Raw genomic sequence first — 23,317 nt, forward strand, 5'->3', positions numbered from 1 at the left:
TCGACCTCCTGGATTTCCTGCGAGTATCCTGGGGACCCCAGGAGTCTGCAGACTACATTTGCAGCACAAACTTTGTGTGCCATTATCACACCTAAAAAAAAATTAACATCGTTTCCTTAGTGGTATTCAAATATCCAGTTGGTGTTCATATTTCCAAATTCTTTTTTTTTTAAAGATTTTATTTATTCATTTGAGAGAGAGTGAGAAAGAGAGAGAGCGAGCACATAAGTAGGGGGTGAGGATCAGAGGGAGAAGGAGGCTCCCCGCTGAGTGGGGAGCCCTATTCGGGACTTGATCCCAGGACCCCAGGATCATGTTCTGAGCCAAAGGCAGACACTTAACCAACTGAGCCACCCAGGCGCCCTCGTATTTCCAACTTCTTTTCAGAAACATCATATATTTCTTCAAGTTTTTATAACTCAAGATCCAAATGAGTCCACACCCTGTGGTCGATGTCTTTTAATACGGAGGTTCTCCATCCATATCTTTTTTTCTTTGCCATTTACATGTTGAAAACACAGTGTTGGGGCGCCTGGGTGGCTCAGTTGGTTAAGCGACTGCCTTCGGCTCAGGTCATGATCCTGGAGTCCCTGGATAGAGTCCCACATCAGGCTCCCTGCTCGGCAGGGAGCCTGCTTCTCCCTCTGACCCTCCCCCCTTTCATGTGTTCTCTCTCTCTCATTCTCTCTGTCTCAAATAAATAAATAAAATCTTAAAAAAAAAAAAAGAAAACAGAAAACACAGTGTTGTTTCTCCTGAAGAATTTCCACATTTGGATTTTCCTGATCATGTTAAATTTTAATTATCAACTTTCTGTTCCCTCATCTGGACTCCGAACCTGAGAAGGTCAATATTTAGGAAGAATTTTTGGCTATATATTAATAGCGATTCCCTACTCCTTGCCAGGTCTAAAAATGATTCTTTTTCTAAAGTACTGAGCAACAGGGTCGGTGACGGGTGTCTTTATTTTCTACCCCTTGATTCAGCATTCCCGCCATCAAGGTTTATCAAGCGCCTGTGAAGACACAGCTGTGTGCCACGCACAAAGCTCCCTCCCCCGTGAGCTGACATTCCTGTTGGGGGACAGGCAATACAGAAAAAGTACAATATGCGGCGTGGGGCGCCTGGGTGGCTCAGTCGGTTAAGCGACTGCCTTCGGCTCAGGTCATGATCCCGGAGTCCTGGGATCGAGTCCCACATCGGGCTCCCGGCTCAGCAGGGAGCCTGCTTCTCCCTCTGACCCTCTCCCCTCTCATGCTGTTTCTCTGTCTCTCTCTCTTTCTCTCAAATAAATAAATAAAATAAAAAAAAATATGCGGCGTGTCAGGTGGAGTTCACCACGGAGGAGCACCTGTCAGGAGTGCTGTGGTGGGGTGCATTTGGGCACAGGGTGGCCGGAAAAGGCTTTACTGAGAAAGTGCAGTTTGAGCCAAGACTCTGCAATCAGGTACGAGGCTCCATAATCATAATTCCAAGACTCTACCATCAGACCCCTACTGGCAGATGCCCTTGGTTATTCCCAGTGTTTGACAACACCACTCCATTGGGTTTCCCTTCCTCCCAGCAAGTCGACCTGCCTCCCTCTTTCATACTTGAGATGATGGGAGGGAGTGAGACCTGATCACAGCTTTTCCTTCCTTGTCTGGGGGCTCTGAGAAGTGGCCTTCCATCTCTTTTTCTCCCGGTAAAATTACAAAGTAGGAAGCTCGCAAAAAAATTCTCCCAAATCCGAGGAAAGTGAATACCTCATGCTTTTGTTCCTTCGTTTTAAACATAAATTAAACATAAACGGAACAGCTTGAACCTTGCAAAATGCAGTTATCTTCCTGAGCGTCGGACAAGTCTTTCTCCCTGATGAGTGAAGGATTCTCACATGGCCAATGACTTAGAAAGATTATATCTAAGGATCCCCTGGGTATACAGGGGACTGTTTCATTTCTCTCTGCCTTTCCAGGACTGTGCTTGTGATAGATGAGGAATGAAAGAATGACAGGAGCAGGATCTTACGATGCTTAAAATGCAGCCATGACCGGGATCATCCAATTTTGTAGTCCTGGCCACCTGAGGGTACCAGGTCCTTCCTATGCAGCCCGCATCTTGCTACCAGCACCACCCAGCTTTTCAGAGGCAACCACCTGGGGAATGAGTGGTACCCATGCCAGAGGAGGGAGCTGCCCCTTCAGTCTGTTTCTCCTGCTGGCCAGATCTTGGCTCGGCAAAAAGGTCATAGTCATTCTGTGTTATGCGCAACTAATGAATTATTGAACTCGACATGGGAAACTAATGATGTACTATACATTGGCTAATTGAATTTAAAACAGTAAAAATAGGGCGCCTGGGTGGCTCAGTTGGTTAAGTGACTGCCTTTAGCTCAGGTCATGATCCCGGAGTCCCGGGATCGAGTCCCACATTGGGCTCCCTGCTCGGCGGGGAGTCTGCTTCTCCCTCTAACCCTACCCCCTCTTGCGCTCTCTCTCTCACTCTTTCTCTTAAATAAATAAATAAATAAAATCTTTAAAAAAATGTTTAAAACAGTAAAAATAAAAAATAAAATGAAGAATAGTTTGTAAAGTGAAAAAACAAAGTCATAGTCATTCTGAATAAGTTTTAGTACTGGATGCATTATTTTTATAGAGGATTTAGAGATAATTTCTTTTTTTTTTTAAGATTTTTATGTATTTATTTGACAGAGAGAGAGACAGCGAGAGAGGGAACACAAGCAGGGGGAGTGGGAGAGGGAGAAGCAGGCTTCCCGCGGAGCAGGGAGCCCGATGCGGGGCTCGATTCCAGGACTCTGGGATCATGACCTGAGCCGAAGGCAGATGCCTAATGACTGAGCCACCCAGGCGCCTCTCTCCCAAATAAATCTTAAAAAATAAAAAATAAAAAAGACATGGGTATGAGTACTATTGGACCAAGTATTATTACAAAATTAAGCAGTTGAATCAAAGATTCCCATTTTTCATGAGTAGATCCAGAAACAGAATGGATCAGGGTGTCTATTGGTCCAAATACCTCTGTTTACAAATGGAAAGAGTAAAGCTCGGACTTCCTGGCCTCCAGAACTATGAGAAGCACATGTTGTTGTTAATGGTCTCAGCAGCTCTAGTGGATTAAGGGATAGGCCCTTCTTGGCTGTGACGGTTTCTCTGACTTTCCTTGTTTTTGATGACGTTGACAGTTCTGAGGAGTTCTAGTCCGTATTTTGTAGGATGCTCCTCTATTGGCATTTGTTTGGTGTTTTCCTCCTGACTAGACAGGAGTTATGGGTTCTGGGGAGGAAAGCTAAAGGACCATTTTCATCATATCATGTTAAGGGTACTATATCAGTTTCCTAGGGCTGTCCTAACAAAGTACCAGAGACTGGCTTAAAGCTATAAAATAAATTTGTTCTTTCCTGGTTCTGCAGCCTGGAAGTCTGAAATCAAGACGTTGGCAAGGCCATGCCACATCTGAATCCTACGGGAAAATCCTTCTTTGCTTCTCTCTAGCTTCCAGTGCTTTCCCTAGCTTCCTTGGCTCCTGCGGCAGCATGTCAGTCCCTGCCTCCTTTGTCACACGACATTTTCAGCTCATCCCTATGTCTCTTCTCCTCTTCTTACAAGGACACCAATCATATTGGATTAAGGGCCAACCCTACTCCAGAATCACCCCATCTTAACTAATTACATCTGCAATGACCCAATTTCCAAATAGAGTCAAATTCTGAGGTCTTGGGAAGGACATGAATTTTGGGAGGATACTCTCGAACCCAGTACCAGTACATGCTATCAACACGACTTATGACTGTTGGTGTTGACCTTGGCCAACTAGTGTTTGTCAGATCTCTCCACTGCAAAGTGACTCTTTTCCTTTCCCTTTTCCATACTGTACCCTTTGGAAGGAAGTCACTATGAACAGCCCACATTTTGGGAGTGGGAAATTATGCTCCCTATCTTTAGGGTTGAGTATCTATGTAACTTATTTGGAATTCTCCTGCATGGGGAACTTGTCTCTTCTCCCCATTTATTAATTTATTCAATCAATCCAGTATATATGTATGGTTGTATCTGAACTGTTAATTCATGCCCCTGTGGTACTGCCTAGAGCATAGTACTTATGGGCATTTTCTTTTGCCTTTAGTCTTACACACGCCATTCCTAAAGTTACTTAGGTCAGCTCTTCTTTCCCCCGCCCTCTTCAGTGAGGTTGCTTCATACATTTAGAAAGCTACAGTTAGATTCTCTTGTCATAGCCTGTATTATTTCCTGGGATCTTCCAACCCCCTAAATGATTTTTTAAAAATTTGCCGTAAGGTTCACTCTTGGTGTTGTAAAGTCCTATAGGTTTTGAACACTGCATAAGGTCATATGTCCACCATTACCGTATCATACAGAATAGTTTTACCACCCTAAAAATCCCTTGTAGTTCATGTATTCATCCCCTGCAGCTCAAATCCCTGGCAACAACTGGTCTTTTTATTGCCTCCCTAGTTTTATCTTTTCCAGAATGTCACATGGTCGGAATCATATAGCATGTGGCTTTTTCAGACTGATTTCTTTTACTTGGCACTCTGCATTTTTGATTCCATGTCTTTTTGTGATTTTTTGGAGCTGACAAGTATTCCCTTGTTTTAATGGACTATGGTTGGCTTACCCATTCACCTTTGGATGGACATCTTGGTTGTTTCTGGTTTTTGGAGATTATGAATAAAGCTGCTGTAAACATTCATGTGCAGACTTCTGTAGAGACATACGTTTTCAACTCAATTGGGTAAGTACTTAGGAACATGACTGCTAGATCATATGGTAAGACTATGTTTAGCTTTGTAAGAAACTGTCAAACTGTCTTCCAAAGTGACTGTGCCATTTTGCATTCCTTCTAAAAGTGAATGAGAATTCTTGTTGCTCTGTGTCCTTGTCAGCGTTTGATGTCAGTTTTTAAAAATTTTTCATCATTCTAATAGGTGCATAGTGGCATCTTGTTTTAACTTGTAATTTTGTGATGACAGGTGATATTGAGCATCTTTTCATATGCTTATTTTCCATCTGTAAGTTTTCTTTGGTGAAGTGTCTGTTCAGATCTTTTGCGCATTTTTTAAATATATATATATATATTTTTTAATTTTATTTATTTATTTGAGACAGAGAGAATGAGAGACAGAGAGCATGAGAGGGAGGAGGGTCAGAGGGAGAAGCAGACTCCCTGCTGAGCAGGGAGCCCGATGCGGGACTCGATCCCGGGACTCCAGGATCATGACCTGAGCCGAAGGCAGTCGCTTAACCAACTGAGCCACCCAGGCGCCCCAGATCTTTTGCGCATTTTTTAATCACGCTTTTTGTTTTCTTATTGTTGAGTTTAGGAGCACATCTAACACGCAAATCTTGAGTTCTAAATACTATTCTCCACTAAAAGGAGCCAGAAGTCCTTGGAAAAGTGGTTGGTTACTGGGTCTGAGCAGGGGAAAGACAAGATGAGCCTGGAGCATCTTATAGTACTAGAAAGTAAGACAGTGCTCAAAAAAAGCTGTGGGCTTGTCTAAAGGGTAGAGAAACCCATATGACAGAGGCCTCCAAGTGGCCAAAGCGAGAACTGACTGAGCCACAAAATAATAACAGTATTAGATTATAACCTATGGAATAAAATAAATATCCACGAATTCATATTGGTAATAAATAAATAATTGAATAAGTAAATAAATAAATAAGGCAGAAGGGATGGCTCTTCCTTAGAGAATGATTCTAATTAAATAATATAGAAGGAAAAAATAATATAGAAGGAATAAGAGAAGTAGAAAATCACCATTAGAACAATACCACAAAAACAGCTAGTGTAGGCAAGATCCACCAGTAGATGCTAAAAATAGCGGGTGAAAGTGAGAGGAAACAGGATATTGGCACAGTCTTCAAGTATCTACCCCAATATATTTGTTAATTAAAAAGAGAAAAATAGTAACTTCACAGTGCAGAAACCCCACAGACATAACCTCAACCAAGTGATCAAAGTAAACGTCACTGCTAATAAGACATATTGACATCTTAAACCACAGATACGATATATTGAGAAGGGTACATCGCTTCTGTGGTATTCTTGCCCCAAACGGATGACCTCAATCTACTCATGAGAAAACATCAGACAATCCAAACTGAAGAACATTCAGTAAAGTAACTGACCAGTACTCCTCAAAATGTCAAGGTCAGAAAGACAAGGAAAGACTAAGGAATTGTCACAGACTGTAGGAGACAAAGGAGCCAAGACAACTAAATGCAGAATGAGATGATGGATTAGATCCTGGACCAAACAGCTCCCCCACCGCCCCCCAAAAACAAGAGGACATTAGTGGGAGAGCTGGCGAAATCAAATTTGCACCAATTCTCTAACTATATCAATGAATATTTTACTAGTTCTTAGTTCTGACAACTGTACTGTGGTTATATATAATGTAAACACTAGTGAAAAGCAAGTTAAGGGTATCTAAGAAATCCCTGTTCTATTTTTGCAATCATTTTGGAAGTCTAACATTATTTCAAAATAAAAAGTTGGAAGTCATTTTGATACTCACCTTTTATCTGTTAGTTATATAAAAATATCTTCCTCTTCTTGCACTACAGTTGAGTAGATGCATGTCCAAACTAGCACCTCCGTTTTACCTCCCAAAGGCCATTCCACCATTGCCCTGTAAGGTCAGTGGCCTCTGACCTGACCAAAAAAAAAAAAAAAAAAAAGAGTGGGTTGTTCGGTCTTAGGTGATGTTATGTGGTATACCATGTTGGTGGATCAGATACTCTGGGAACCTGCAGACAGTAGGGCTGGCTGAGGCTATGGAGGCAGGAGAGGCAAACCCAGACGCACAATATGTGTTATGTTGATTTCAGCCCGCATAAATTGCTCCCCTTTCAGAAAGGAGGAAGTCCAAGACAACTGACTTGTGACCAAGAGGCTGGCTGGTCTCCTTGAGGAATGGTACTAGGTGGGAGATTCAGTGTTGCAGCAGGGTGAACACCCAGCAGGGGCAGTAGCCAGATCAGCCGTGGTGAGTGGGTTCCATGCTAGTGGATTCATTTTTTGCCTCTATCCCTACTACCACGTGCCAGCGTTAGAGTGGTCACTGACCACTGATATCATTGGCCAGTGATAACCGGCAGAAGCATGCTATCTGCTTCGTTTGGTCTTCCGTGGCAGAGGCTCGCTGGTGGGCGTTAACAATGCAATGCCCGTGCTCCAGAGATCCCACTTTGTGCTTACTCCTAGAGATCCATCTACATGCCTCTTCTCCAAACCTCTTGGACCCTGATTTTCCAATCTTTCTCCTTCAAGCCATTCACTGTTGCCCACGAGCCTATACTTATTGTTCTATCGGGCCATTTTTCTTTTTACGAGAGGGGATGATCAGGTGCGTGACCTGGAGCTCTGCCGACTGGAGGGACTTCAGTTACCCCTAAGTGGAGCTACCGTGCAGTGATAGTCCATTGTTAGCTTACACCCTCATACTGAGCCAACCCATTCATGAATCGGGCTTGAACTCTTCCTTCTTCTATCAGCTGGTAATAAGAGCTCCCTGTTATGGCCATATAGGTGTGAACTGAGGGAAAGGTGCTGGTCAGGCAATGGTGGGTGACCTGGGGATCTAAGCCACCTACCTGTGCAGCTTACTTTGCCCTCTGGCCCTGCTTGTGCCCAATTTTGTCTATTTCTCTTTTGTCTAGTGCTGGGTTGTTTTGGACCCATCTGCCTTTATGACTCGGTGAGTCTGATAGAACGTTCACAGCTCATGATGGCCACCTCCGGCCATGTGGGCACTTGATGTCTTGTGGTCACATTCACCATCATAACCAGGACCTAGTAGTGGGCCAGGGGTACTTTTTTGAATGGTGTATAGTCTCTGTTGCAAATGTCATGACCCTGCTCCCAAACCTTAGAGATCTATATTGGGGTTCTTCTTTTAGGGTTTGCCACAAACTCTCCCTGGCGTCTCTCCTCCGATCATAGGTACCTCCAGGACCATTAGCTACGTGTGGCTAATGGAAGCACAGATACAGAACACTTCCGTAAGTAACAGAAAGTTGTACTGGACAGTGCCACATCTTGATCTAACAATTTACGTGAAATACAGAGACTAGAGGAAGATATTAAACAATACCACATGGATGCAATCATCCACAGAATGTGGAAAATTCTGCAAAACAAGCTATCCAGTTTCTTTTATTTATTTATTTTTAAAGATTTTCTTTATTTATCTGACATAGAGAGAACACAAGCAGGGGGAGCTGCAGGCAGAGGGAGAAGCAGGCTCCCTGCCGACAGGCTCCCTGCCGAGCAAGGAGCCCGATGTGGGGCTCGATTCCAGGATCCTGGGATCATGACCTGAACTGAAGGCAGAAACTTAACCGACTGAGCCACCCACGAGTCCCATGCGACCCAGTTTAACAAATAAATGGCATGGGAAAAAAGTGAGGGGAGAGGGAAACCACTAGAGATGAAAAGAGATTTATGAGACATGTTAACCAAATGCATTGTGTGGACTTTCACGGGATCTTGATTTGAACTAACCAACTGTAAAAGAGATGTTTTTTGAGACAAGCCAGTTAAGCAACACACAGAGAGTGGAAATGTGAATTCATTCATAGGTGGCTGGGGAGAAGGACCCAAGTAGGAGTTTGTATTCGTGATTCAATTGAGAAGAAAAACAAAGCTGGGAACAGCTTTATCTTGGTAATGTTAGCAGCATGCTTCTCCAAATTTGCTGTGGAAGGAAAACGGAGCTTGGAAGAGCTTCAAGAGCGGCAGCCCCATCACTGCAGGATGGTTCTGAAATTCACCCAGCGGGAGGGTGGAGATGAAAGAACAGCCGGCTTTTCCTTTACTTAGCTGGTGAACTATAACGCACACTTAGCTCTCCTCTTCCAGGGAGCCTTCCGGGCTTGCCTCACTGCCCTACTCCATCCCATCCCCGAAGTTGGCTCCATGCACTTCCCTCCTCACAGTCCTGCTCTCGGTCTCCTCTAACTGTGACACAAGCTGAGAGTGGCAGGGTAAGAGAGACAAAGGGTGTGCGCCAAGGCCCCGAGATGAGCTGGAGCTAAGGCGATACAGGAACCCAAAGAGAAACTGGAACTCAGATGCCAAAGAGGAGATTGGAAAGAAGTGGGGTTGATGGAGAGGGGAGCAGGGACCGGCAGGACGTTTAAGTCCATGGCAAGGAGCCTGTCTTTGTTTGAAAGACCAAGGGAAGCCACCGCAGAGCGTTAAGCCCCAAAGAAGCTGCTCTCCTGTTTCCCTTTGTGTTAGGTAAGCCTCACCTCTCCGTTGGGAGAACTGACACAAGCCTGCTGCCGTGCCTGACTCAGCAGGGTCTGGCAGGGCCACCTTAAGGCCGCGCCACCTTAAGCAGCCCCACCCCCTGCACAGCCGATGGGCTGGTGCGGCCACCTGGCCACCCGCCTCAGTGCGCACCCCGCTATGGCCGGTCTGCTCCGCGCTGCCGCGACCTGGGGGCTGTTCCCCTGGAGGGGCTACTGCTCCAGGGGGACGCAGGTAGGTGGGGGGAGGGGAAGCCCGCTGGAGGGTGGGCGGCCAGATGCCAAGTTTCCGCCAGGCTCTGCGCTGCACCAGCACCCTGTGACCTTGAGCAGAGGATCGCTGGGCTCACTCTGCCAAGCGTGGGTGTTGAGTGAGATGGGCCGAGGCCCCCCCAGCTGCCACAAATGGGACTATAAATGGGGTGTAAAATCAAAAGTGTACGGGCTCCAGGGCGCCCTCTTTGGGGCTCCCAAATATGCAGACACATTTTAAGAAACAATGCCTGGGAGGTAAGAATGTGGGAGGCGGCGCCCCTATGTGGACTGGCCGTGAGGCTTTCCATTCCCATTCTTTCTTTATCAAGCTCGGCGTTTCTCGGTGTGCCTGGGGCCGTGTTGGAGGACGGGCAGAGATAAGTAACCCTTCTGAGCCACTTAGGCAGGGCTGGCTACGTTATGGAACCCTGCGATGTTCCTTTCTGTAGAGTGAATCTGGCTCCTATCTTTACCCAGGTGGTGTTTTTTCCCACGTGAAACATTGACCTCGATGGTTCTGTTTGGAAAGGGGCATCTTTGTAGAGTGGGTTTGCTTCCAGTGGGCCCGCTGGCAAGGCCTAGCGGTGCTGGCCCTCGGGGTGGTGTCAGTGGGGCGTGGGGAGGCCAGAAGTGCCGGCAGCCCCTCCCCCACCCCAGGACCTGCCACCGGAGCCCCAGGTGCCTCTGGGCGACTCTGGCAGTGTGTTTCTTCTCTGCAGGGTGAGCTCAGCAAAGGCTTTGTGGAGGCTCTGAAGGCAGTTGTGGGGAGCCCGCACATGTCGACTGCTGCCGCCGACTGTGAGCAGCATGGGCACGATGAGTCCATGCACAGGTGTGGGGGCCCCTCCCCTACCAGAGCCCTGGGCTGGGAGTAAGAGCCCTGGGCTGTCTTCTCCCCCACCCATCCGTTTTAGGGGGGCTCTGGCCTTCTCTGCCTCTCCTCCACACCCATCCCTCTCCCACCGTGTAGCCTCAGGCCCTGTGATACCTTGGGGCTCCTTGGGAATGAACAGGACCAGTGGGTACCATGCTCCCAGAAACTGCTAAGGGTCTGGTTCTAGGTGCCAACCCCCAGGCGCCGTGGTGTGGCCCCAGAATGTGGAACAGGTCAGCCGGCTGGCAGCCCTGTGCTACAGCCAAGGAGTGCCCATCATCCCGTTTGGCACTGGCACTGGGCTTGAGGGTGGAGTCTGTGCCGTGCAGGTAGGCGGCCTCCCCCTGCCCCCGCCCTGCCTGGGCTCTGGCCCCCTCCCGCTTGTCACACTAGTGGCTGCCTCCACCCCGCCTTACCTGCCATGGGGGGCGGGGGGCGGGCTCCGGACTGGCTGCCAGGTCAGCCTGGAGAGGAGATCCTATGGAAGGTGGCCTGGCTCTGGGAAGACGCGGGTCCCTCAGCTCCTTGGCACCCCTTCCTGCCAGGGTGGTGTCTGTATCAACCTGACCCACATGGACCGAATCCTGAAGCTGAATCCGGAGGACTTCTCTGTGGTGGTGGAGCCAGGCGTCACCCGCAAAACTCTCAACACCTACCTGCGGGACAGTGGCCTCTGGTTTCCTGTGGGTAGGCTGGAACTTGAGGCCCTTCCCTGGGGCCCTGCAGGCTCCCAGGTGGCAGGGCTGTTTCTGGGGCGCGAGGGGACCCCTCCATCCCCGGGTACTTGCCCCAGGCCGCACTCTGCCCTGCAGACCCAGGCGCAGACGCCTCGCTCTGCGGCATGGTGGCCACGGCGGCCTCCGGCACCAATGCTTTGCGCTATGGCACGATGCGGGACAACGTGCTCAACCTGGAGGTGGTGCTGCCTGGCGGCCGGCTGCTTCATACCGCAGGCCCCGGCCGGCACTTCCGGTGAGCACCCTCTCCCCACGGAAATGGGGGCCTCCTGGATTGGTGGACCAGGCTAATGAGTCTGCTCTGGTCTGAGACTCAGTTCTTCCTGCGCCAGGCCAGTTGGGGCTGTGCAAGGAACAGCTGTCGTGATGGCAGGCTGGGCCGACGCCCCCACCTGGCAGGGGCCTGGGGGACGGAGCTGGGCTTCCGGCTCAGGCTTGCGGCCAGAAACCCATCATCTCATGGCTGGGCACTCACCTACCTTATGTGTCCCCGGCATCCAGGAAGAGTGCAGCTGGCTACAACCTCACAGGGCTCTTTGTGGGCTCTGAGGGGACACTAGGACTCATCACAGCTGCCACCCTGCGCCTGCACCCTGCCCCTGAGGCCACGGTGGCCGCCACCTGTGCATTTCCCAGTGTCCAGGCAGCCATGGACACCACTGTTCACATCCTCCAGGCTGCAGTGCCCCTGGCCCGCATCGGTGAGCTGGGGACTGGGCAGTCCAGGTGGGCTCCCCGGAAGAGGCCCCCTTTGAAGTCGGCCTCCCCTCACCTGCCCTCTCCTTGGCCCCAGAGTTTCTGGATGAAGTCATGATGGATGCCTGCAACAGGCACAGCCGGCTGACCTGCTCTGTGGCGCCCACACTCTTCCTCGAGTTCCACGGATCTGAGCGGGCACTGGCCGAGCAGATAGAGCGGGCAGGTGTGCTGGGGTGCTGTGGGGTGGGGGGGCACAGGCTGGCCCTGAGTAAGGTCCCGTGTGACACCCCCCAGCCCCCCCCTTGCAGAGGAGATCAGCCAGCACAACGGAGCCTCCCACTTCTTCTGGGCCAAGGAGGCCGAGGAGCGCAGCCGGCTCTGGGCAGCGCGGCACAACGCCTGGTACGCCACTCTGGCCCTGCGGCCGGGCTGCAAGGTGAGTTGGGCTGGGGTGGTGGCGGCACCCCCAGCCCGCCACCCTGTTGTCCTGAGCAGTACGCTGAGACCCACCATGGGCAGCACTGCCCCTACCCAGCTATTTCTCAGACACTGTCTAGCGGGGAAAGTAGTTGTCTGCCAAACCCTCGGGAGGGAGCCCCCGCCTGGGCACAGGGACAGCGCAGGTGCTCTTAGGGTTTGTGAGGCTGGCTGGAGAGAGATGATGAAGCGGAAGGGGTCAGCCAACAGGAAGGGGACACTGGGCTCCAGGCAGCACGTGCGAAGGCTTGGCCTCGTGGGCCGCTCGGGGCCCTGCACGGAGCCGGGCGGGGAGCAAGGTGAGAGCTGGGGAAGCCTCCGCAGGCAGGGCAGGGCACTCACTCTGGCCATTTGTCCAGCTGTCCAGGGGAAACAGGCCTAGAGAAAAGCAGCTAGTTTTTGTGGGTGAGGCCCAGCCTCCTCTGACCTGTTCTTAACCTTGACCACAAGGACCTCTTAACATCCGGGGCGGCGGGGGGTAAGGGGGGAGAACCTCACAAACCTGCCCCCAACTAGGGCTATTCCACCGACGTGTGTGTGCCCATCTCCCGGCTGCCGGAGATCCTGGTGCAGACCAAGGAGGACCTGAAGGCCTCGGGACTCACAGGTCGGCATGCCCGCTGCTGGAGCTCCATGCGGGAGGGAAGGGGGATGGGCTGGGCTGGGGCAGCATCTCTGTCTTCTGGGCCCCCAGGCACCATTGTTGGACACGTGGGCGATGGCAATTTCCACTGCATCCTGCTGGTGGACCCAGAGGACGCCGAGGAGTTGCGCAGGGTCAAGGCCTTTGGAGAACATCTGGGCAGGTAAGAGCAAAACCCTTGGCTGGTGGGGAGGGGCGGAGGAGCACCCTGCTGAGGATCTCTTCACTGCCTCCCAGGCGGGCACTGGCGCTCCACGGGACGTGTACTGGGGAACACGGCATTGGGCTGGGCAAGCGGCAGCTGCTACAGGAGGAGGTGGGCGCCGTGGGCATAGAGATCATGCGGCAGCTGAAGGCCATGCTGGATCCCCGAGGCCTCATGAACCCAGGCAAGGTGCTGTGAGGGGCTCCAAGCCCTTGGCCCACAAGCCCCCAGACAGTGGAACCTCCTGTTCTGGAACCTTCCTTCTTGTCACAGAACAGTTCTGTCTTGGCCCAGACCTGCAGGGGTCCTTGCCTGCCTTCCCCTTGGTCAGGGCCTCCCTGCTGCCGGGGACCAGGGGCAAGGCCTCAGGGACTGAGCTCTCTTAGCCCTACTCCACTTGTCTGGTGACAGGAACACGCTTTCCTGGTGTAGGTGTCCTTGGACTCCTGAAATAAACCAGAACCCCATTTGCAGCAGTCTGGAGATGAGCAGACAGTGCCTGTGAATGGCCTCCTGTGCCTGCCCTCCCTACCTCCTTCAGGTTCTCTGACCTTTGTCCTTGTCCCTCGTCCCTTCTCCCCTGCCTGTCCTCTGACTTCCTGCAGCCTGGGAGGGGATAGTGCTTAGGCTACTGAAAGTCACTTCCAGGGACCCAGGTCCCTGTCCCATCTGCTGGTGAGAAGACCAGTGCCTGAGGACGACATCCATGGCCCATGGCCGATATCCCTCATGACAGACCACATGTTCTCCAAGTGGCTGTTGCCAATCAGTGGAAATGGAAGTGAAATTTTTCTCCTTGTATTATATTGCTCCATGCTGTGATGTATCAGATTACTAGCTTTTCCCCTCCAAGTCAGGATCTGCCCTCCCCTGGGCCTCCCCGGGCCTTAGGATCCCTGGCCAGACCGCTTGGTCCGTGAACTTGTCAGTTATTCCCAAGCCCACGAGAGGGCGCCCAACACCAGAGCATCCGCGCTGGGCAGTGGCACCCAGGACTCACCTCTGTCCAGGGCCTACAGCTCCCTGCCCTGGGTCCCCCCCCCACTTCCCCAAGGTTGGGGTGGGGGAGGCTTGGTGTCCTGGAAGCCAGTCTCTAAACTCCGCCCCAGGAGCCCATCATGTGGGCCCATCTCCCTTGGCCCCTGAGCAAAGGTGCTGGGTGAGCAAAGCAGGGAGGCCAGTTGGACCCTCCCATCTCCCCTTACCCCCACAAGCCACCTCTCCCCATCAGCTGTCCAAGCCCTGGGCAGAGGCTGCCCTTCTGGGACTCCTCAGCCCAACTTGGTTCTTGGAAGCCACTCTTAACGCTGGACTCAGCCCAGTTTGCTTCTCTGCGACGTTTCTACCCTGGGGCCACGAGCAGTCGCTGGGCCAAGGGGTCACCGGCTCTCCCCAAGCAACCCTGCTCCACGAACAATCTAAGCATCAGCCGCGCGTGTCTGGACATACGGCTCCCTGGCCGCACCCCCCACCTCCACCCGACTGCCTCGCCCCTGAGCTCAGGGGAGAAGTCTGCAATGGAGGTTTCTCCCCTTACTGGGGACGGCTCTTCTTTGATGAGCTGAAAGAACAAGCACACTGTTCACTGAAATACCAGCCCCTGAAGACTCAAGTGACTATTTTTGCCTTATTTGCTTTGTGTGTGTACTTTCTGGGGAACCATCTGGAATTGAGTTACACATTTCTTGACACCATTTACCTACAGAATTCAGCATCTATCTCCTAAGCATAAGGACCTTCTAAAAACCTCAACACTGTTAAATGGCTGCTAGATGAACGGTCTTAGTGAGGTGCTTCTGCCCGCAAAGCCCCCCAAAGCGTGCTGGGCCCTTAGTGGAGGGAAGCCACAAAGCGTGCAGAAGCCCCCTCGCAGTTCCTGCTGATTCCCTCCCCTCCTGGAAAGACAGAGCTTGGGAGAGCTGCCTGGATGGAGCATGAATGACAGACCAGTCCCACCTGGGGAGCCTGCACCAGCTCATTCCACCCCGACCAGAGGACTAGTGGCAACCCGGGGGGATTCAGAGAACACCACAGCCAGCAGAGGGCTGCCATGCGCTGGGTGCGAGTGCAAGTCGCTGGGGGTGGGGACAGGGACCAGCCTGGCATGGGCTCCAGCCTGCCCCACCGGGTCATGACCACTTGGCTCACCCAGGGTGCTGCCAAGGCCGCAGGGCCTAAGCCACCAAGGTGGTCACAGAAGCCTTCGCCTGCAGGCCCAGGGGTCAGGCAAGGAGATCTCCAGGGCCAGCTTTGCTAGAGGAATTAAATTTAGAACAGGGAGACACAGTTGCCAGGCAGAAGCAGGAGGTGCTGTGAATAGAACAGTGCTCTTTGCGGTGACAGAACTACCAGGGAGCCTGCTATGCATGTGCCAGAGGCTTCCGGGCAGATTCTCTGACCCTCATGGTGACCTCTGAGCTGTGCGACTCTGTCCCCCGACTCACATGCAATTGAATCTGAAGTTCAGAAGAGCAAAGTCGTCTCCCCAGGATCATTCTGCCCAACAGAGGAGCTCACATGCAGACAGTTTAGAGCTCATGCTCTTGCCACCCTGGGGATGATTGGTCCCCGGGGGGGGGTGCTCCCTCATCCCGGGGCAGGGGTCTGACGCTAAGGCCCAGGCTCAGACCCAAATTCTTCGTTAGCATTTCTCTGAACATGCTGAGCGTGCCTGTGCCTTGGTTCACACCTGCCCACTGGCCTGCACTGCCCTTGCAGAGAGTGGGTGCTTCGGGAGGCGCATGACACTAGAGGACTGCAGAGACAGGGCCTGGGGAGGCAGAGCCCACAGAGGCAAGGGCACTCGAGGGCCTGGGGAGGGGTGTGGGCACAGAAGCCTGGAGGCATCTCCCTCCAGAGCCTTCCTCCGCAGCTTCTGCGGAGGGAGGCTCTGGAATGCCGCTCCAGGAGCCCCTCTGGCACGGGGACAGGCCGGGCATGCGTCCCTACCCCCTGCTCTGAGCTTCCCGCCCAGCTTGAGGTGTGCCAACTCTTGTGAGCCCGGAGTGGCTGCTTCTAGTTCAAGGGCTCTGAGCTGGCTCAGCCCCAAAGCAGGGCCTCTTTCTGGGCCTCAATGAAGCATGCCCATGAGTCAGCACTGAGACGCAGACTGAGCAACAGGCAGGGCAGGATGGGATGTGGGATGGGGAGCTGAGGATGAAGGCGGGGACTGGGCCGATACCTGGAAGAATCCACATCCTTGCAGCCTCCACTGGCCGCAAGATCTTTTGCCCCCGCAGATCTTTCCTGAAGAGTTCTGTCACAACCACTCCACAGGTGATGGCAGATGGACTCCATGATGCTTGGGAGGGCCAGGAACCCTGAAGGACTCGGGTCTGACCTGCCAGGTTCACTCTGCCCAGGCATGACTGCTCTGAGGACCACTTCACACTCCCGTAGTGCCAAGTAGCAGCCTGGAGGAAGGCTAAGGAGGTAGGTGAGGGAGTGGGGGATAGGCCTTCAAGCCCCACTTCTTGATTGTTTAATAATACCTCATTAAATTAGTCACACAGTGCACCTTTTATTAGACATTTTAATACCATATCAAAACACCTTGACTAATGAAGAAAGCTTTTCCCCCAAGCTTTGAACATTTTTTTAAACATTTTATAAGGTTTTTTTTTTTTGTATTTTAATATATAAATACAGAAACCTATCTTGCATGGGCTGATGCCACGTGTGAACATCAATGGCTAAAATGTTCTCAAACAGAGTGCCTGAAAACAGGGATAACTGTACATATTCCTTTAATAAGTCTTTTGTCTAAGTTTTCTGGAAAAAAAAAATCCACAAGGGTCTAAGAAAAATGTTCAGGCATTTTTGCAGGACACTTGTGATTGTTAATTCCTCTGAACTGACCAGAACCAGGAGCGAAGGAGGGAGAGGAAAAGGGAATGGAGAGGAGAAGATCCTGGATGGGTTGTTTTTTTGGCAATGAAGTTACATATCAGGGTCCCAAGGGGAGAAAAGTGCAAAACCAAGCCAGAATAATGGAGGAAACAAACAAACAACCACAACCCCCCAAAAAACAAAAACAAAAACAAAAGCCACCACCCAAGGCAGAGTGGTTGGTGATAGAGGGCCGACAGGGGGGCGCTGGGCACAGGAGACCGTGCGCGGCCCCATTCGTCTCTGTCACTGAGGGGGTTCTAGCCGGGCGGCAGACAGCAATCTGTAAACATCACGAGGGAAAACACCAGTCGACACTAGACTTTTTTTTTTATAATTTTTTTTTTTTTTTTTTGTAAACACTTTAGACAGACCCACAACGCCTTTCAAAGGTGTAAAAGAAAATGCCCTTTCCCTCCTGGGATGAGGGGTGAGGGGAAGGATAGCAGTTGATTCTTCTCTCAAACTCGCTCTCATCCAATTTGGTGTCCTCAGGGAGAAAGGGAGAACCATTCTCTGGAAGTCAGTGCAGAAGGGGTGCCCTGTTCCCACTGGTGTCCCCAGCTCAGCTCTGCCCGTGTCCGATGCCTCCTCTCAGGAACGGGGGCTGGCTGTCCCTGTGTGGACCGGAACACGTAAGTCGCGCTCTGGCGGCCAAGGCCGGCCACGTGCATCCCGCCGAGGCTGGCCGGGCGTCTGTGGTTCCGCTCTGGGGCCCGAAGCCAAACGTCCCGCCGGGGTTGGGACTCCTGCTCCGGCGTTGGCCCAGTCCCTCTGCCTCACTCTCACCCTTGCTTTTTCTTCTCCCCGTGTCCTCAGTTTTTGAGGGGAAGGTAAAAAGAGCAAATGTCCCTGATTTGTCTGACATCATCAGCTGTTCTGAGAGTTTACTTGGAATAAATAAAATAAACCTAATGAAGAACAAAGGAAAACAAAACAAACAAAAACAAGAGAGCGAGAGCAAGAGAGAAAAGAGGCCCCAAAACCTTTGGATGTGAGATGAGGTGGAGTCAGGGTTTTGGTTTCTCTGGCGGGTTTTGTTGGTTTGCCAGAAAAAAGAAAGTGCCGGACCAGAACTCGCAGGGACAGGTAGGACGGGGGACAGGATAGGATGGTCAGCAGAGGTCTGTTGGGGAAGGCTGTGCCGGCCTGCTGCAGAGATTCATCTGGAAGTGGGCTGTGTGTGTGTGTGTGTGTCAGCGTGAGAGGCAGGTGGCCTGCAGGCGGGAAGAACCAGCAGTGACATGATCACGGGTGAGCACCACAGAGGACAGTGTACCGTCCCCCAGGCTGTCGTGTTTAATAAGTGGGATGTCCATATGGGGACAGGGAGTGAGGTTGTCCCCCTGGCCCCAAAGAAGCAGAGACCCAGAGAGACAGGACTCGCCCTCGCCACCCCTCAAGCACGAGGCGGAGCGGGGCGCAAACCCAGGGTCTGGTCCTAGAGCTCACACTGCTGCTTCTCCCAGCCGGCACATTCCACAGGATCTTTCTGAACCTTCTTCAGGGAGACTCACTTTAGATGTCTGGAATACCCTGGTCTTTTCCCAATGAATCTAATTCTACTGAGCAGGTTCTCCTTCATTACCTTGTGAGTTCATATTTCCTATCCTTCCCGGAGAATCATACCAGCCCCTGCCCCCCCGCCCCCCATAGAATCACTAACTATAAGATGCTCCCCTCTTCATGGGGTGTGCAAGGGCAACCGAATTCCCTACCCTCCAGGCCCCAGAGTGACTTGACCCCAGGCCTTGAGCCTGGAGCATCCCCAACCACGGGCTCACCTTTGAGAGGAGTCAGCAAGCGAGCCCAGCAGGGTCAGTCTGCGGGATGTTCTGGACAAGATCTGTTCACTTCAAACCACGAATCTATGCAGCTGAGGCAGGGAGGTGGCAAGGGGAGACAGGTTACCGCTGACCAGGCTGTTCCTTAGGGGGCATTCTCCAAGGGTCAGGCTTCTGAGCAGAGGTTTGCTAAATCTCGCTCATGAGGACCTCAGGGGAAAACACCAGACACCCACTTTTTGAAGCAGGAAGAAGGGAGAACACCAAGACTGATCTCAGCTCAGCCTGAGGCATCAGCCCAGCATGGTGGGTATAGGATTGGGTGGATCTGGGAGCTGCAGGAAGTGGGGAGTATGGCCCTCTATGTGGCTTGGTGGGTTGTGGTCGGCATGGAGCCTTTCCTGGAGAAGGTGGAAAGGGAGGGCCGGACAGGAGGCTGACAGTGAAACCCTGGTCTCCAGTGTTTGTAGAAAGGACCATCTGAACCAGACAGGGAACAGAGATTGCCCCAAGACAGCTTTCTGATTTGGAAGCCAACATCTGGGTATCTTCAAACACAGGAAGCAGGTAGATAATTTGCATAATTTCCCCCCAGAGCCAAACATTTCCATCTTCTGGTTCTGAGTGGTGCCTCCCTGGGACCCTGGAGCACTGTGTGCTGGGCCCAGGCCAAGGCCCCCTCCCCTGGGGCCGACCTCGAGCCTCTCGGGCACCAGCCACATCTGCGTGCCAGGCACTACAACCACCTCGTGGCCAGTAGCCCTGTGCGGCGGGCTGTGAAAAAGCCTGTGTGTCAGAAGCAGCTCTGGGACTCAAGGAGCCAAGAGCAGATGGCGCACAGAGTGTCCTCCCATCTTGGGTAAGGAGGTGTCTTCTTTCTAGCTGGAAACAAGAGCGAGGCTCGTACTGGAGCCCGAGGACGACTCTCAGCCCTGTTAATTCCAGCAGCTTTTAGCGCCGTGGCCACACAGAGGGGCCCGTGGAGGAAGAAAAGGCTCAAGGAGATGCATGCAGAACCAACCTTCAGGTGGGATCCTAAGTGCGTCCAACCTGTGGGGCTCCACAGGTCTGTCAGCCCTCGCCATCCAGGCTGCCAAACCAGAGACCTGCTCTGCCTCCACCTCACTTAGAGCCCTCGGTGGGAGGGCAGGTCATCCCACAACCAGTGGGGACCGAATGGCTAGTGATGAGGGTCCCCCCTTCTCTCCCCCAGCTGCAGGGAAGGAACCCTCTGGGATCTCAGATGGGGATGCCCTGGCCCTGGTGGCCCTTCCGTACCTTTTGTGATAAATGCACAGGCAGGGCAGCCTGGCTATCGTGTCCCCCTGAAGCAACTCCTCCAGGCAGATCACACACTCACCCGCGTCTTTCGTCAGCACGTCATCTGCAAAGGGGGCACGGAGGAGAGTGGGAGAGGGTCAGTCACCAGCAGACAGGTGGCACAAAGCCGGCACAGGTCTAGGAACTTGGTTGGGACTGCTTGGGTCACCTGAAGTGGGCAAGGCTGTGTGGGCGACACAGGAGACCAAGGGTACCCTGACCTGAGACAAGACATGCACAGCGCACATCAATTATCTGAAGACAGAGTGGGATGAATTACCAAAGAAGCGGCCAGGGGATGGAGGGTGAAATGGGCTCGGGAGGGGATAGGCCTGTAGCAGAGGCCAGCTGCCTCCCTGAGCAGACCGTCCCCAAATCATACACGGCCCAGGTGCACGGAGTTCTGGTTTGGCAAAGCACGGTGAAGGGGAGCGAGGCCGGAACTCCAGTGGCTGCTCGGGCGAGCATGTGCGCAACAGCCAACAGGTGGCAACAACCCCAGTGCCCGCAGCCGAGAACTGGATTAACAAACGGGTTCTCGGGTGCCTGGGTGGCTCAGTTGGTTAAGCGACTGCCTTCGGCTCAGGTCATGATCCTGGAGTCCCAGGATCGAGTCCCACGTCGGGCTCCCTGCTCAGCAGGGGGTCTGCCTCTCTCTCTGACCCTCCCCCCTCTCATGCTCTCTATCTCATTCTCTCTCTCAAATAAATAAATAAAATCTTAAAAAAAAAAAAAACCAAAAACAAACGGGATCTCTCCCTACAACGGAGTGTCACTCAGCTGTGGGAAAGGGGCGGAGCGCCGATGTGGGCCTGCAGTGTGGATGGACCTGGAGAACATCAGGCGAAGTGAAGGAAGCCAGACACAAAAAGTCACCTATCCAACGACTCCTTTCTGTGAAATGCACAGCATAGGCCAATCTGGACAAGAAGTAGGCCCCGGGGCTGGGGGCAGGAGGGATGGGCGGGGGGGAGTGTTTTATGGGTAAGGGGTTTTCTTCTTCCCCTTTTCCGGTGGTAAGAACACTTAGGAGGAGATCCACCCTTTTGACAGATTTTTAAGTGTGCAGAACAGTATTATCAGTTGCAGGCAGAATGCTGGGCGCCAGGTCTCCAGAACTTACTCTTCTGGCATGACTGAAACTCTACACCCCTCGAATGGCAACTCCCCATTTCCCCATCCCCTCGGCCCCTGGTGACTACCATTCTACCCTCTGGCTCTTTGAGATGGACTCTATTTTAGATAAAAGTACAGTCATGGGGGGGTTTTCTTTTGAAAACTGTAACTAGACGGAGATGGTGGTAGCACAGCATTGGGAAGATCCTAAATGCTACTATGACTCAATTTAAAAAAGAAGAAAAAAAGGTCCCCCACAAAAAAAGGAATGGAAGGAAGCTACTGCACACCACAGGCTCCTTGCACAGCCACAGCCGGAAAAGCCTGAGAAAAATAGGCAGAGCACCGTGGCTGGGGAAGCAGCCCCTTATTAAGTTTCTATGACATTCTGGTGCTGGCAACTCCGTAAAGAAGCCACGGTCTCAGGATTGAAGTCATAGTCTCCCAGGGGAGGCGGACAAGAAAACGGAAATGAACAGCAAACCACTTTCTAGGAAGCCTTATGATGCATACAAGTCCAGGTATGAGGGTATGGCTGATGCCCTGTCAGGGTGGGGACTGTTCAGGGAAGGACATTTCAGGCAACGGGAACAGTATCTGTGCACTGGGAACAGCAGGAAGTTTGCTATGGCGTGTGCAGAGAGCCGTGGGGCCACAATGGGGTAGGGGGGGTGAGACAGACACCCCCAGGACGAACTCGTGTTCTGCTGTGCCCGGGCTTCATCTGGTTCACTGCGAGGCTCTGGAGGTGCAACCCGATCGCAGCTGGTCTCTGCTGACTACTGGAGAATGGGCTGGCAGAGCTCAGAGACGGGAAGCTCGCTCTGGACGCTGATGCAGCAGCGCTGGAGGGAAGGACTCAGGGCCTGCACTAGCCATGAGGGCAAGGAGGGAGGGATGGCACGCACTGACCAGGGCAGCTGGGCAAGCGGCAGGTACTCGTCACTAGGACAGGGGACCCGGGAAGAGGAGGACAGGCAGAAGTGAGTTCAGAGTTGGGTGGGAGATGCTGACCAGGCGTCTCCACTGGGACACGCTAATGGAAACCTCCAGGAGTCCACTGGAGTCTGGATCTGGGGTTGAGAAGAGAGACGTGGGTGATGGGTGTAGATGTGGGATAGAGATTCACTGAAATCCAAGAGGGCAGAAGACAGAACACAAGGTTAACTCTAACATCTGAAAGGCAAGTGCAAGGGGTGAAGGAAGCCAAGGTTACTCAGAAGTTCCCAAACCACAGGAGAAATACCAAGAGGGTGGGGTTATGGATGTGAAGAAAGGCGAGCTGGAAGCAGGATCAGTTCCTCACTTGTCCTCGAGCACTGCCAGTGATGCCTACTGGATTGTGTGTGTGTGTGTGCGCATGCGTGCGCGTGTGTGTGTTCAACCGAGCCTCACAACTTCATGAGCGACGGGGCATATGTGCTGGTCCCATTTTGCCAAGGAGGATACTGAAGCCCGAGAAGTCAAGCACCTTGCCTAAGTTGGGGCTTTGCGAGTGGTAGTGCAGGGCCTGGAACCCTTCACATGGTGCCCCCTCCCTTGCTGTTTCTGGGTGCTCTCTGATTACTCTGGTGGGAAGGGAAACATCTGGGGCCCAGAAAAACAAGGATTCTTCATGGCCTAGAGGGCCAAAGTGCCTCAAAGCTCCCTACCATGAACCCTGAGGAAAAAGCCTAAGATAGGACCAGTTCAGGACTGACGTCCCTGTGCACAGAAGTCACTCTCAGCTGCCTGACCGCAACCACCTGGGGTCATTTCCTGCCAACATCAGGCTAATCCACAGGCCCACCCGAAAGGTGACAAGAACAGAAAAACCAGATGGCACACCATCAGTCTGCCCTTGGAGTGTCACCTCAGACTCCAAATGTGGCACGTGGTGGATCAGTAAAAGGGCGCGATCCCATTTCCTGAAGCACTGGATGCCCTCCATATTGAAATATATGTGTGCATCTGTATGTTCGTGTAAGCACAGAAAACATCTGGGAGGATCTACACCTCAATGGTGGAGGAAAGGAGGACTAGAAGCAAAATGTTTTTATGT

General features: G+C 52.3%; 2 protein-coding genes across 7 annotated transcripts in view; one reads left to right on the plus strand and one right to left on the minus strand.

Moving 5' to 3' along the window:
* The first annotated feature begins 9,375 nt into the window (after window positions 1-9,375).
* Window positions 9,376-14,798, plus strand: LDHD (lactate dehydrogenase D). Of its 3 annotated transcripts, none has more exons than XM_045890732.3 (11): window positions 9,383-9,513; window positions 10,253-10,365; window positions 10,595-10,736; window positions 10,953-11,094; window positions 11,220-11,379; window positions 11,646-11,845; window positions 11,938-12,066; window positions 12,152-12,279; window positions 12,837-12,927; window positions 13,015-13,126; window positions 13,201-14,798. In XM_045890732.3, exons 1-11 carry the CDS (start codon window positions 9,391-9,393, stop codon window positions 13,364-13,366), a joined length of 1,506 nt encoding a protein of 501 aa, XP_045746688.1. In that variant the 5' UTR covers window positions 9,383-9,390; the 3' UTR covers window positions 13,367-14,798. The 3 variants fall into 3 exon arrangements, with proteins under 3 accessions (XP_054367233.1, XP_045746688.1, XP_045746689.1); XM_045890733.3 differs by having other exon boundaries at window positions 9,387-9,513; window positions 9,863-10,365; XM_054511258.2 differs by lacking the exon at window positions 13,201-14,798 and having other exon boundaries at window positions 9,376-9,513; window positions 12,138-12,279; window positions 13,015-13,127.
* Window positions 14,799-16,155: 1,357 nt separating this feature from the next.
* The window catches only part of ZNRF1 (zinc and ring finger 1), a 98,103-nt gene continuing 90,941 nt past the window's right edge, over window positions 16,156-23,317 (minus strand). The window contains exons 3-5 of one of the 4 annotated variants that reach the window (XM_045890739.3): window positions 20,119-20,224; window positions 18,841-18,932; window positions 16,156-16,592 (exon numbers count right to left, since the gene is read on the minus strand). In XM_045890739.3, the coding sequence (XP_045746695.1) occupies window positions 18,875-18,932; window positions 20,119-20,224 (164 nt within the window). In that variant the 3' untranslated portion in view covers window positions 16,156-16,592; window positions 18,841-18,874. Of the gene's footprint in view, window positions 16,593-16,664; window positions 17,968-18,840; window positions 18,933-20,118; window positions 20,225-23,317 lie in introns of those variants that run through there. The other 3 variants (XM_045890737.3, XM_045890738.3, XM_045890736.3) reach the window with 3 other exon arrangements.

Source organism: Mirounga angustirostris, unplaced genomic scaffold, assembly GCF_029215605.1.
Source record: "Mirounga angustirostris isolate CCGP_5_RB_7025 unplaced genomic scaffold, mMirAng1.0.hap1 SCAF_16, whole genome shotgun sequence".
Lineage (NCBI taxonomy): Eukaryota > Metazoa > Chordata > Mammalia > Carnivora > Phocidae > Mirounga > Mirounga angustirostris.

Bases quoted from the DNA above. Each gene is read 5' to 3' on its own strand.
- LDHD (XM_045890732.3), top strand. From the start codon at position 9,391: ATGGGCTGGTGCGGCCACCTGGCCACCCGCCTCAGTGCGCACCCCGCT. The intron at 10,737-10,952 runs GTAGGCGGCCTC...CCTTCCTGCCAG, and splicing joins GTGGAGTCTGTGCCGTGCAG to GGTGGTGTCTGTATCAACCT. The intron at 11,380-11,645 runs GTGAGCACCCTC...CCCGGCATCCAG, and splicing joins GGCCCCGGCCGGCACTTCCG to GAAGAGTGCAGCTGGCTACA.